This window comes from Dermochelys coriacea, chromosome 5, assembly GCF_009764565.3.
Source record: "Dermochelys coriacea isolate rDerCor1 chromosome 5, rDerCor1.pri.v4, whole genome shotgun sequence".
Lineage (NCBI taxonomy): Eukaryota > Metazoa > Chordata > Testudines > Dermochelyidae > Dermochelys > Dermochelys coriacea.
The window spans coordinates 52,668,959-52,682,181 of record NC_050072.1 but is presented as its reverse complement, the minus strand read 5'-3'; the positions used below and the strand labels follow the sequence as shown (position 1 = coordinate 52,682,181).

At 39.4% G+C, this 13,223-nt stretch overlaps 1 protein-coding gene across 3 annotated transcripts in view; it reads left to right on the top strand.

Annotated features, from left to right (window-relative positions):
• Positions 1-13,223, top strand: part of ACOT12 (acyl-CoA thioesterase 12) — a 37,870-nt gene that overhangs the window by 20,736 nt on the left and 3,911 nt on the right. For all 3 annotated transcript variants that reach the window (XM_038402444.2, XM_038402442.2, XM_038402445.2), the window contains 6 exons: positions 2,002-2,121; positions 3,716-3,866; positions 5,412-5,467; positions 5,895-5,958; positions 7,058-7,141; positions 11,806-11,939. In XM_038402444.2, the coding sequence (XP_038258372.1) occupies positions 2,002-2,121; positions 3,716-3,866; positions 5,412-5,467; positions 5,895-5,958; positions 7,058-7,141; positions 11,806-11,939 (609 nt within the window). The remainder of the gene's footprint in view (positions 1-2,001; positions 2,122-3,715; positions 3,867-5,411; positions 5,468-5,894; positions 5,959-7,057; positions 7,142-11,805; positions 11,940-13,223) is intronic.

The following is a 13,223-nucleotide window of genomic DNA, read 5'->3' as shown; positions in this document are numbered from 1 at the left end:
ATGAATATTGAACATAATTAATCAGATTGAAACTTTTAGGAATAATAGCTCATGGCAGAGACAATATTGGATGGAAAGAGAGCTTGTATTTTATGCTTGAGAAACAGCTGCCCTCGCTACAAACCTTTTATAAGGCAACAATTAGCTCTGACCTTTGTAGGTACCAGTTAGTGTTGCTATGGCCACAGCCTGAGATGGGGAAAGCGGGGGTGGGGAAGAGAGAGGGGAAAAAACAATACTTGAAGAATAAATTTAAAACACCCACAGAAAGGTTTGTCAAAAGGTTATTTCCCCTTTCTAAAAATTGTGAAAGAAATTGAGCAGCTTAAAGACAGTATTGCAGTAACTGAAAATCCATTTGAACCAGGGCTGTCCTTTCTGATATTTTATATGACCTATAGAAGTATTCGGGGCTTTGTTTTTTTAGAAAAATAGAGCTTAATATTTAGGAAAAATCCCCCTTTAAAAAAATCACGTCCTTTCATCCCCTTGGTACTTTTGGTAATATTGCATCTTTACTGTGAGTGTTGTAAATGAGATACCTATTTAGCATTTTAAATAGGAAGAGCAAATTATGTTTAATGAAATTACAAAGTCATTTAATGTATTAGTCTATTATAAAGATGCTCTATTCAATTAATTAGCAACAGATAATTGTGTGAATTTAACAATTCTAGTACATTAGTTTACAGAGAGTGCAATTGAATTAAGAGCTGAGACTACTACAAAACTGTGTCATTTCTAGGCTAAAAATGTGTATGATGAAATTCTGTATTTATATGTATGCTTTTCTCACTGAATTTGATGGGCGTTTCATGCACATTCATGAGGGCAGAATGTAGCCCTTTAGAGTCAGGAATTGTTGTTGTTATTTATCCTGCAGTAGCACCTAGAGGCCCCAATCGGGACTGGGGCTTAAGGCTGTGAAGAACAATAGAAAAGTCCCCCTACAAGAATTTACAAACTTAAAAATCATGATCCTGTAACTACTTAATCACAAGTGCAATTCTAAGTAATCCAGTGGGGCTCCAAAGCTCCAATGGGACAACTCAGGTGAGCAAAGTAATGCATAACATTAAGTGTTTTCAGGATCAGGGCCTAAATTGAGAAAAGAGAGACTAGTGAGTGTAATAAACAACAGAAAGGTATGGGGGGATGGAAGGATGAGATAAACAACAATAATAAGAGAATTTATATTAAATTAATATACCTTTAAGTCTTAATTTTTAAAAGTTAGGCATAGAACTCTGGATTTCTGCAGGGGCAGATGACCAGTTGTACATCTAACTGGCTTTTTGCATGTTTAAAAACCCAGTTCTGAGACTCAACTTCAGTAGTTGCACGCAACTTTTAGAAAAAAGACATATTTCCTTAGTGTCATTACAAAATAATGTAGCCTGTATTTGGGTGAATTTTTAATTAATGTTTCATGTAATCATATACAGCAAAAAACTATATTAATTTCTGATAAATGGGCAGAAACCATCAGAGGTAAAAAGATGTATGGTCTGAAGTTCTTACATAGATACATTGTCTTTGACCCTGAGGAAGTTTCACTAACTCGAATAGGGCCAGATTGTGAACTCTTTACTCACACTGAACAATATCTTACTCCAAAAGTAGCCCTGTTTAAGTGAGCGGGACTCTTTGAGAAGTAAGGTACTACTCAATGAATGAGAGTAAGGGATGCATAATCTGGCCCAATATGAGGTTAATAACAAGGAGTGAGGATTAATTAGTTAAATGTTTGTAAAGTGCATTGCAAATGAAGCAGCACAACAGAAGTGGTATTATATTTTGAGACCCAAATTCTGTGCTGTTATTTAGCTGAATGTGCTGTCATTTATGGGAAATCTAGGGATTAAATTAGGCTTGCATTGTGAATTTCTAATTTGTGCCGACCTCATTACTTTAAGTATGCCAAATAATCCTGGGCTGTACCAACACAGAAAAAAGAATTACAAGACCATATATTCTATTTTGTGTCTCTCCTGCATTCAGCCGTCTCTGTCATTCATATCCCATCTTGAAATCAGTTGATATGTTTAAATTCCGGGGACCTTCCACTGTTGGTGATCGTCTTGTCTTCAAAGCAATAGTTAACAACACATTTCAGAAAAGGTAAAACTATCTATGTGCTTGTCTTACTGCCCCTCTATAGCACAATCCCTCCTGAATATTTCAGACTCAAGCCCTCACTGGGGTTTTCCTTTTCAGGTTTTTGATTATGAAATATTTTTAAAATAGCTCTGCTTTTCTCACTTCAAAAATAGTTTGAAGCTTGGTTAATTGTTTATTCAAATCTAAAAGATTATCCATACCCTCTAGCGATTGATATCCCAGTTCTGCAAACCTTAATTACAAGTGTAATGCTAAGCAGTCCAATGGAATTCCAAGTCTCCAACTGGACATTGTAGTCATTTGGACCCTGATCCTGGAGTATACTCCATGTGGGTACAGGACTCTATCTGTGTGGAGCTTATTGCAGAGTCCAGGCCCTTGCAGCTGCTTCCTGGTTGCAAAACTCTTGTTTTGGAAGAGTGAGGAAGAAGGGGAGGGTGAGTACATCTGGTGTTAAACCTAGCCAAATGCAGCCTGGAATAAATGGGTGCAACTGCCATAGAAGCCTTTATACCAGTTGCAATTGGTTCTAAGTTGGGCAGAATATGAGTGTTAAGGAGCATTTATTTAGCACAATGAAAGGGCCTAATGCTTGAATTTCTGTAAGTCTGCTCTGTACCAATCCTGTGGCATAAAGCAGACTTAAATACAGTGGATCCTACCTTCTGAGGATCCCCCCATGGTGGGAAAAACCTCCAGTGACTTATGGCCACTAGAGGCTCCTACACCACGACCCCCTTTCTGAAACCTAGCAAAGAGTGTGTGTGGTTGCAATACCCCTTTGCCAGGGGGATCCCCAGCTACTGGAATGACTCCTTGCAGTCAGGCATAAGTAAATGACATCAGGGAAGTGACAGTTCCTTAGCCAGCCCGGGACACCCCCACTCTGACCTCTGGTCCTGTGATAAGTACTGCTCAGCCACACCAGAGGCTGTGGCCTTAGAAGGTAGACGGAAATGCCACAGGAAAAGCCACAGGACGGTATAAGGTTTCAGAGTGGTAGCTGTGTTAGTCTGTATCAGTACTCCTTGTTTTTTTAGTAGGGTATAAGTTACAGTAGTCCCTCCTCGAATTTCAGCTTATATTGTGCCATGTCAATATTTCTGGAGCAAATAGGGTCCTGGTGGCAATAGATGTAACTCCCACTGCTACTCTCTTCTATCCAGGGCTAAATTTGGTCCTCCCAGGACACCAGCTTGCTGTGAGTTACCCTTATCGTGCACATCTGAATGCCAAATCAGTGCAAGTTCGCTCTCATCCCCAAGTCTTCCCCCTACAGTTCCCAGTTCCCACACGCTGCTCATCATTAGATATCTAAGCACCTACACTACTTTGCTACTTCAGTTCATTTTCTGCCTATTTTAGTCCTGACATTTATCTTACACCACCTTTTACATCACTGCTGAAATATGCCTCTGAGTCCAGATAGAAAACTAATTATTAATTGTTCATGTATCCAAAATACTCAGATTTCCATCACTGTTGTTCCCTGTACCCAAGAAGTATATAACAGCTCTAGTTATTATGTTTGTCTTATTGCTGTTTCTGTGTCATTCTATCGTGGTTAAATAATTCATTTAAACTCTTCTTTCAGTGTTGAGGTTGGCGTTCGTGTTGAGGCCTACAACTGTGAGGAGTGGACTATAGGCCAAGCGCGGCATATTAACAGTGCTTTTCTGATTTTTAATGCTGTAAATGACAAAGGAGAGCTCCTCATCTTTCCCAGAGTCAAACCCACTACAAAGGTCAGCTCTTTACATGAAAGAGAAAATGAATATAGAGATGGCTTATATAGTCCAACCCAAAATAATGCATATCACACAGCCAATCACTGTCGGACATTCCGGGGAAGTGAAGAGCTAAACAAGGTTATAAACTGAATTACTTTCTCTTCCTCCTCCTCAAGAGGATATTCTTATAGGGAGAACGCTTGTAGGGTAATTGAACAGCTCTTAACTAGTCTGGGGATTTGTAAAGGAAGTTGCTGCAGTCAGGCACCCAAGTCCCATTGAATTTCAATCGGAGTTAGTGCCTAACTCCCTTTAGCTCCTTTGAAACTTCCAGCCCAAGTACATGGATCCCTTAAAGTGGTTCATTGAGCTTTTAAACCTTCATGAATATAAAACTTCTCTTTTGAATAGTCTGCTATGATGTAATCTTTTGTTAGCTCTTTTTTCTTTCTCACAGAATTCCATAAAGTACCAGGGCAGGAATAAAAGAGCTACTAAAATGGTGAATTAATGACTACTAGGGTAATGACTTTGTGAGGAAATGAAGAATCATATGCACTCCACACTAGCCAACGCACTACCTTGAACATTAACCTCTATCTTGTTTCAAGAGGGAAAGCTGACTCTTACGTCAGCATTATCTCCACTCTTCTAAAAAATGCTATGGCTGCTGGCACCGTAACTTCAACCAGAGAAGCAATGCTTCAACTAAGCAGCAACTCACAGGGCATTAACTCCAGTACCTTTTTTCTAACAGGAACAGAGTACCAGCTTTGAAGCAGAAATAAAAAAAGAAGTTGCTTTCTACTGCAGTTGAAGAAGAAAAAATATGCAGACTAACAGACTAAAATAGAGGATTAGGCGTGATATTTTCAAAAGCACCTAAGTCACACAGCACAAGTCCCATTGACATTCAGTGGGATTTATGCTCCTAAATTACTTAGTTGCTTTTGAAATTTCTATTCTAAATGGAATAGCAATGGAAGAAAGTAGTGACTGAATAGTCAGTTTGAGGTGGTGATCAACCCTATTGTGCAGCGCTCACTTCTAATTTTTCATAATGCACATAATGCACATAATGCCCTCTGCTCTCCAATGCAGACATGTGCTAAAGCGGTATAGAAATCCCTCAAATATTGCTTTCCATGTTGAGCTCTGTGTAGAAAGTCCCTTGGATTAATATTTTATCTAAAAGGTGGCACTTTTGGCAAGTACAGAATGTTTAGCATTGTACTTCTTTATTGCTCCTGGGAAAAAGTCCATGTAATAACACTATGCTACTAGGATACTCCAGACTGGTAGTTAGATTATTTTTGCTATGTAAAGGGATACATCGCATTAAAAAAAAATTGATCAAGTCCGTACCTGGGGAAATTCCATTGTAATTAGTACAGTTATTTTGGGGGAGAGGGGTTTAAATAACATACTTAACATTTGGTATGTGACAGTGTCCCTTTTAATAAACAATCCTTAATTGTCTTTTATTTGCACAACATTATGAAAGTAGAATGTATCATAATTCAATCAGATTATTTCTGTTTTGTTTTGCTTCTTGTGAAGGATGGCTTGAGAAGATACCATGGAGCTATTGCACGCAGGAGAATTAGACTAACCAGGTATATATAAATTTCAAAGGTAACTTGGCACTATCTTTCACAGTGTGGCAGAAGTGAATGGGTTTTTTTTACATATACTGTGCTCATTATTTTAAGTCTTCTCAGATTAAATAGCTATTGTCACTTAGCATTTCTGGACCTGATCCTGTTTGCCTAAATCATGATGAAATCAATGGCTACTATTCATCTGAGTAAGTCAAGAAATATTTGGGCCCTCTTGTGTGTTCCCCATCCTTTTTTGGGAAAAAAAGAGGAGCTAATGCTTACTTAACTCACTGTGTTGTTGTGAGGATTAATTAATTAATATTTGTAAAGCATTCAGAAGATGCTGAATACTATGTAAGTGGTTGTCATTGTACACTGAAGGAAGAAAATGAATGCTATTTGTTTTTTTTTAACCTCTTTGTATACATAATATGTATTTCAGAAAATACATCCTCTCCAATAAGGAAGACACTCGGTCCTCTGATCTCTGGGATAGAAGCAACCAGGTAATACTTACATCAGCTGAATTCATCCACATACATAATCTTAGAGGTACATTTGGACATTTTGGATATGTCAAAACAATGCTAAAGATTTGACCCAAACAGTTAGCATCTTAACTTGACTTGCTGTACCTAATGTCGGAAGAGTGGGTAAATGTATATAGTCTATGTGTAGCAATACTTACGCACAGTGGGGTGAACTAAGGATGGATTAGCAATACTGACCCTGAATTTCCATGATTTTGTGTATTTATACAAATCCCTAGTGTTATTTTATTGTGGAATGTTCTGTACGAAAGTTTTTTTTTAACCCCCAGTGGCTCCTTGATGTTGTATTAGGTCCTTTTAATTAAATCTAAAAGTAAATAAATAATAATTGGAGATGTATAATGTGGGAAATTATTTGCCATTGACTATGGGAGCACTGGAGTGTGTCGCCATCAGAGTTTTAATTCTGTGGATGTAGAAATTTTTTTCTGCAGGAAAGTAAATATAAACAGACAGTAAATCTGAACAAACTGAATAATCGAATTTTTTTAAAGATGAAATTGAAACGTGTCTTTAAAGATTCTTGCACTGATCTCTTTTTACCACTTCCAAATATCAGCTCCATCTTGGACATGTACCTATCCAGTGTTGTCAAACACAAGTAATAAGCATCCAGTCCAGATATCCACTCCTCTGATTACACCTTCTGTTTTCAAGCAGCTGCCAAAATATGTGCAAATCTAACAGCAGTGAAGAGGTTAATTTGCTAGCAGATTTTAATTACTTATAAGAAAACTGAAGTATACCATTAATTTAGTAGCCTCATAGGTGAAGTGTCTCTCTGACAGTAGAGGGGTTTATTGCTTTCTTTTATCCATCAAAGAAACCCAAATTAGTGTTTTTAATTAGGGTTCTTTTGCCATCGGCCATGTGAAAACACAATTTAGCTATTGAAAGAATTTAATTCAGAAACTACTGGACTGTGTTTTCTGGAAGACCACTTAAGGGAAAAAATACATTTGCCTGGTTTGTGATTCTGGAGAAACTATGGTACAGAAATGAGATTCTCTTTTATATCAGCCCTTCATTTTTAATAATATATCTTACATTTCAGGCATACTTGAGTTACAGCAATGTAGCCACCCTGACAGTCCTGGCAACAAAATGTGGATGGGAAATAACCAGCTCTCTGGATAATGTAAGTCCAGAATGTGGAATAGTTGCATGCCAACTTCAGTAACATTTGGAGAGGCAGATCATGCTCACCTTTAGAACTGGGCAGACAACGTGTATTCTGTTTCATGAATTATTCTGATATTTCAAAATTTGGTTTAGTTCTGATTAGGAAAGGAAAACAAAATTTTTGAAATTCTCTGTGAGTGGGAGGCAGCATCTCCTGCCTGGCGGTTAAAGCCCAAGGCAGCAGTTATGGCCCAATAGTTTGTCTCCAGTAGCATCCTTGCCTATTGGGTACAGCTCATGGGTGGTGGCTCTGACTCACAGGCTATTGCTCCACTTCATGAATGCAGCTCACAGGAGGAATAGGGTAACCCAGGGCCTCCCATTCCACCGGGTTCTGACTCAGAGCTCTCAGAAGCTGTCCATCATACTGCATCCCAGCTGCCTTGCGGGCTTCTGGCCCTGGTCGCGGTCTCTGGGAGCGGCAGCTCCCCCCATTCCCTGGCTTGGTGGAGGAATCAGATCACATCCTGCCCTGGAGATCCCAGAGCACATCCTTCTCCCTGACTTGCCAGCATCAGAGTGAGCTGTCTGGCAGCCTTTTAAACCCCGCCTCCAACCTGAGCATGATCATCAGACGCGGAGGGGTGGAGCCCCTGAGCCCAGAGTTGCTTCTTAACTCCCTCCTGTCCAAAGGGGTTGATGCACCCTGTCATATTCTCCAAGAAAAGGGAATGAAACCCTAGCTTCATGAATGAAATGTCGTCTGGCAGGCAGCCCTGGAGGCATGAATCCTGGAAGCTGTGGGCTCCCCAAATCTGAGGCAGTCCAAGTGGCAGGCTGCTCCAGAGCTCTGCACCCTGAAAGCCCTGGGCTTCCCAAATCCAAAGCAGTCTAGGGCCAGGGCCATAAACCATGTTATTTCTGCAACAATTAGTCTTTTAAAATAAACACATGAAATATTTTACAACCATGCACCAGAAGTAAAGCTTCCTTTTCAATTTGGGCATAGTGGCATTCTATTTTTGTAAGAGCGCTGAATGCATATGCCTCCGGTCTCCAATGCTCATCATATTTTTGTAGCAACACAGCCCCTATCCCTTCTTTGGAGGCATCAATGAACAATTAGGTCTGCCTCCTGCTGTCAAAATACCTTAGAAAGGGTTTTCTGAATCAGTTGTTTTAAATCACCAAACTTTGTCCAGGTTAGCATCCCATGTCCACTTGTTATTCTTTTGCATGAGTGCACAGAGGTTGCTGGTTTCTGCAGCCAAATTAGGTTTAAATTAACCAAAAAAATTAGCCATTCCTATGAACCTCTGTACTCCCTCCTTGTTTTCTGGATGTAGCATATTTGTTATATCTTGTGTTCTGGTAAAATCAATATATCCACTTTATTCAGTTAACCTTTTTCCTAAATAGGTTAATTTCTCTGAGCCTGAATTTACATTTTTGTTTATTTAGCTTCAGGCTTTCTGCTCTAGTCCTGTCCAATGCTCTCTGTAACCTGTAATTCTGATTCTCTATTGTGCTGCTTTCTGTGCCTTCAATTCCCTCAAATATTTGTTGCACATTTCTATGAAAGACTTCTGGAGCAGATTTTAGACCAAATGGTAATCTGAGTAAGCAATATCTTCCGTATAGTGCGCCTCTCATTTAAGGGAATCTGCTAGAATCCAGACAATGCATCTAAAGTAATAAAATACTTTTGCGCCTGTCATATCTTTTACCTTCACTTTTGGTACACACATACCTCTAGTAGGAATGAGTTCCCCATTATAAACTTTCAATTTAACCTGTTTGCTCACCATTTTTTTTCTTGTTTTTTTCTTTAATTTTTTAAAACTAATATCTGAAACAACATTTACCAGAGCACCAGTGTCAAAATATAAGAGTCCCATTAGTCTATAAGGAAACTGTCCATTCATCTGTTCCTCTTAAGATACAGCTCCCAATCAGTAGTTTTTAACCTTTTTTCATCTGTGGACACCTAAAAAATTTCAAATGGACGTGCGGACCCCTTTGGAAATCTTAGACATAGTCTGTGGACCCCCATGGGTCCACGGACCACAGGTTGAAAACCACTGTCCCAGATAAAACTCCTTTTTCTGTTGCTGTCCCTGCTCTCTTCCTGGATTACTGCAGCAGCATGCATGCTTTCCTCTTCTGCAGTTGTTCATACTAGTTGCAGACTTTGGCAAAAGGATTGTATTTCTTACAAATATTGCAGTTCTTCCCAAAAGCTGGGCATTGTTGAAGTCTGTTTTTGTCCACATCTTGTGCCGTCCTTGAAGATTTCCCTTGCAAACTCTCATGCTTTGCTTTTTTCAGGCCTCTCTGTGTTTTTTGTTCTGCACTGACTTATTGATCACCAGTTTTTTTCTCTTTTGTCACTCTATCCAGAGTGGCAGTGTCCTCTTTTCCTTCCATTATTATTATTCTGTTTTGAGTGATTGCTGCTCCCTGACACAGTCTTTATCCAAAGTTAGCTCTGTGTCATCCAACACTCTCTTTTTTCAGCTTTAGATCTTTGTTTCCAATTACAATTTGATCCCTTATAACAATCTGTTAACTGTCCATTGTTGCAGGTTGAGCTCATTAGCTTCAGCTCTGTTAGGAACTCTTCAAAGGACATTCCTTTCAGTTTGTCTTCTTAGGTGAAATTTATACTGTACCTTTCAAATGTTTCACTCTTTTAAGGTATACAATATTCTTCAAACGTCTGCCAGATTTAGTTTCATGCTATAAAAGACATCCACTGCCTCAAGTCCTGAAATATTTAAAGAGATAGCTGTTTTCTGCTGGTCTTCTTTCTCACCAGAGCCAGCTGCTTGCATTTATATATCAAAACTCTGTTTGAATCCTTTCCAGGAGTCTGCTGAATTACCTGAGAGTTTCAACGCCTTGGGGGCTTTTAGTTGGTTCCTCTCCAATATGACTCCTTTACTCCTTCACCACAGTCCTTTTTTCTCTGGGCTTGTCTATACTATGCAGCTTTTAGCCACAAGGCTGTGTCGACACAGCCTTGTGGCTAAAAGTCAGCGTGTGTGAACGCTGGCAAATCTTTCGTCTTTCGCAGCGGGGGGAGGGGAGGGTTTAAGTGTGAAGACAAAAGTTTTGTCGACAATGTCGCAGTGTAGACAAGCCCTTAGTCTTCTCTTGTACCCAGCTGGTATCATGTATTGTCTTGTGAATTCATAAGGAGAAATTCTAAGACTCTAAGAATTAAAGAATTAAAAACTGAGTTACCTAAGGTAAAGGAGAACCATGAGCTCCTAGCTGTGTGTCTGGTGAAGCTGCCACTAGACTGCCTCCAACCCGTTCTCACTAACCCCAGTCTATTTCCCTCTAACATGTGCTCTGCTCTTAAAGGCACAGTACATACTCCTAACACTAAACATTTAGTCTGAGTACTCCTTCTGCCTGGTTTCTCTAAGGACTTTTCCACATGGACACTTAGAGTTGGGGTATGAATCTGCAGTACACTGCCTGCTGCGCACTAAGTCTCTGTGTGGAGAGCTCAAATACAAACCCAGAGTAACACGTACATTTAAAGAAAAACAAAAGCAAAACCTTACTGGAACAAAATACTCCATTGCACACACAGTTCTCCTGGAGAGAGGATGAGAGAGAGAATAAACAATACGTTAGTCATGTGGTTTTAGTCATGTGGCTTCATATACTACTGAAAGGTGCTCAGGTATTTCCTCCCCATCTCTTCCTCAATATTTACAATATTTTTACCGGCTCAAGGTCCAGGATGGACAAGATGGAATTCTGGGCCAATAACAGCTTTTCTATATATAAAAATGTCATGACTTTTAAGTCCAATATCCTAGGTCCCTGCACTTGGGTGGAGCACAGGGGATTTTTGAGGGGGCCCAGGATTTGGCCCTTTGTTTTGAAGAGATGGCCTGAGCATCTGGGGGCCTTAATGAAGAGGCTTTTTTTCTGTACCAGAAAAGGGTGTCCTAGTGTTTGTGGAAATCACACAGGAATTGGGCTTGTCACACACCCTGAGCCCTGTACAGTTGGCGTGGCTTCAGCAGTAGAGAAATACCAAAAAAAATAAAAACTCTTAAAACTTTTGTGAAACAGTTTTTCAATACTATAACTGGCTTATACAGACTATACCAGTGGTTCTCAAACTTTTGTACTGGTGACCCCTTTCACATAACAAGCCTCTGAGTGCGACCCCCCCCCTTATAAATTAAAAACACTTTTTTATATATTTAACACCATTATAAATGCTGGAGGCAAAGCGAGGTTTGGGGTGGAGGCTGACAGCTCATGACCCCCCACTCCCAGTAATAACCTCATGACCCCCGAGGGGTCCCAGCCCCTAGTTTGAGAACCCCTGGACTACATGGTGACATGGGGCAACATAGAAATTGTATTGACGCTTATGACTCATGCCTTCATCACACATGAGCAATTCAATTATCCACAATTTATGCAATTAAAACCCTTAGTACTATATCACACCATCATGTATTAGCCTTTTTCTCATAAATGTATACTTTTAAATATAAAAATGATTTAGAAACTAATCTTAAATACTCAACTGCATCACACTGCCTGTCAGACATATGTTGCATGGTCTCTTGCCAAGTGAAAAGCTGGTGAAGTTGTCCATTTATGTTCTTCATTCTGTATTTTTTAAATGCTGTTCATTTGTTTCAGATAAAAATATTCACACATGAGGAGAGTGATATCTTGTCTGTCAAGGTAAAAATGCAAGTGAGGATACCATCAAATCTAGCTTTCTTCCTTTTGTCTGACTTCAGACGCCGCAGGCAATGGGACAAACATTACTTGTAAGAGCAGCTCGGGATTTTTTTTCTAGCACTATTTCACTCTGCTGTTAACTAATCTTTTCAGATGCTATCACTTGTAATGTAGATACCTTTTTTCTGGAGTCAAATTGGGATTGCCGTGAATTGACAAGAGAGGGGCTGGGCCATAGTTTTTCCTGTGTAAGAGTGAGCAAATTTCCATGCCCTAAACATGGGGTATAGTGAAGGGTTCAACTTTAATCGTATAGGGTAATAGTGTATATTCACAGTGCGAGAAGCAAGGCAGAGCAGCTCACTCAGTCCTAGTCTGCTCTAATTGAACACGTTTATGCGGTGTGACCAATTCACAGTGTGCTGCAACTGAATGTAATGTCTGAGATCAGGAAACTCATAGTCATCGCCTCCTAAATGCTGAAGAAGTTTTATGGTTTTTTTAGAAAAAAGAAAAGGAGTACTTGTGGCACCTTAGAGACTAACAAATTTATTAGAGCATAAGCTTTCGTGAGTTACAGCTCACTTCATCGGATGCATTTGGTGGAAAAAACATTTTCCACCAAATGCATCCGATGAAGTGAGCTGTAGCTCACGAAAGCTTATGCTCTAATAAATTTGTTAGTCTCTAAGGTGCCACAAGTACTCCTTTTCTTTTTGCGAATACAGACTAACATGGCTGCTACTCTGAAACTTGGTTTTTTTAGAGTAATTCTTGTCATTGCTAATCCAAATAAACTCTGTGAGCTGTTTATTTTCTTAATATCCCTCACAGAGACTAGAATAGGAAATAGTGGGAGATGATATAAAACAGGTGGATGTGGTACCATTTTAATTAGGTGTATATATGCACTTAAGCCACTTAGGAGAGGCTTTTCCAGTGATTCATTGTATATTTAAAGGTTTTTATCAGAGGATAAATGTTCTGATTATGTTCCGAGTGGTGCTTCGAGGGGATTTGCAGGCCTGCCTGGCTGAGTTTTGGGCCTAACAAAGAGGAAAGTCTGAAGAAATGAAAGGCATATGTGGCAATATATCTAGAGCTTCCGATTTCTTATAACTAATATATAGCCTCGAGAACTGGCCAAAATGATCTATTGGCTCCACAGTGCTCAGGAATTAGGAGTAGAAATAAAGCAAAAAATATTGTCTGCATAAAAAGCAGGGCTGAGGATTTACTTCTGAGGGAATTCTGTGCTAAAAAATTAAATATTCTGCACACAATATTTTAAAATTCTTCAAAATTCTGTAAATTTTATTTGTCAATATATAAATATGGTTCCAGCATGGCAGTGGGGAGCACAGCACACTGGT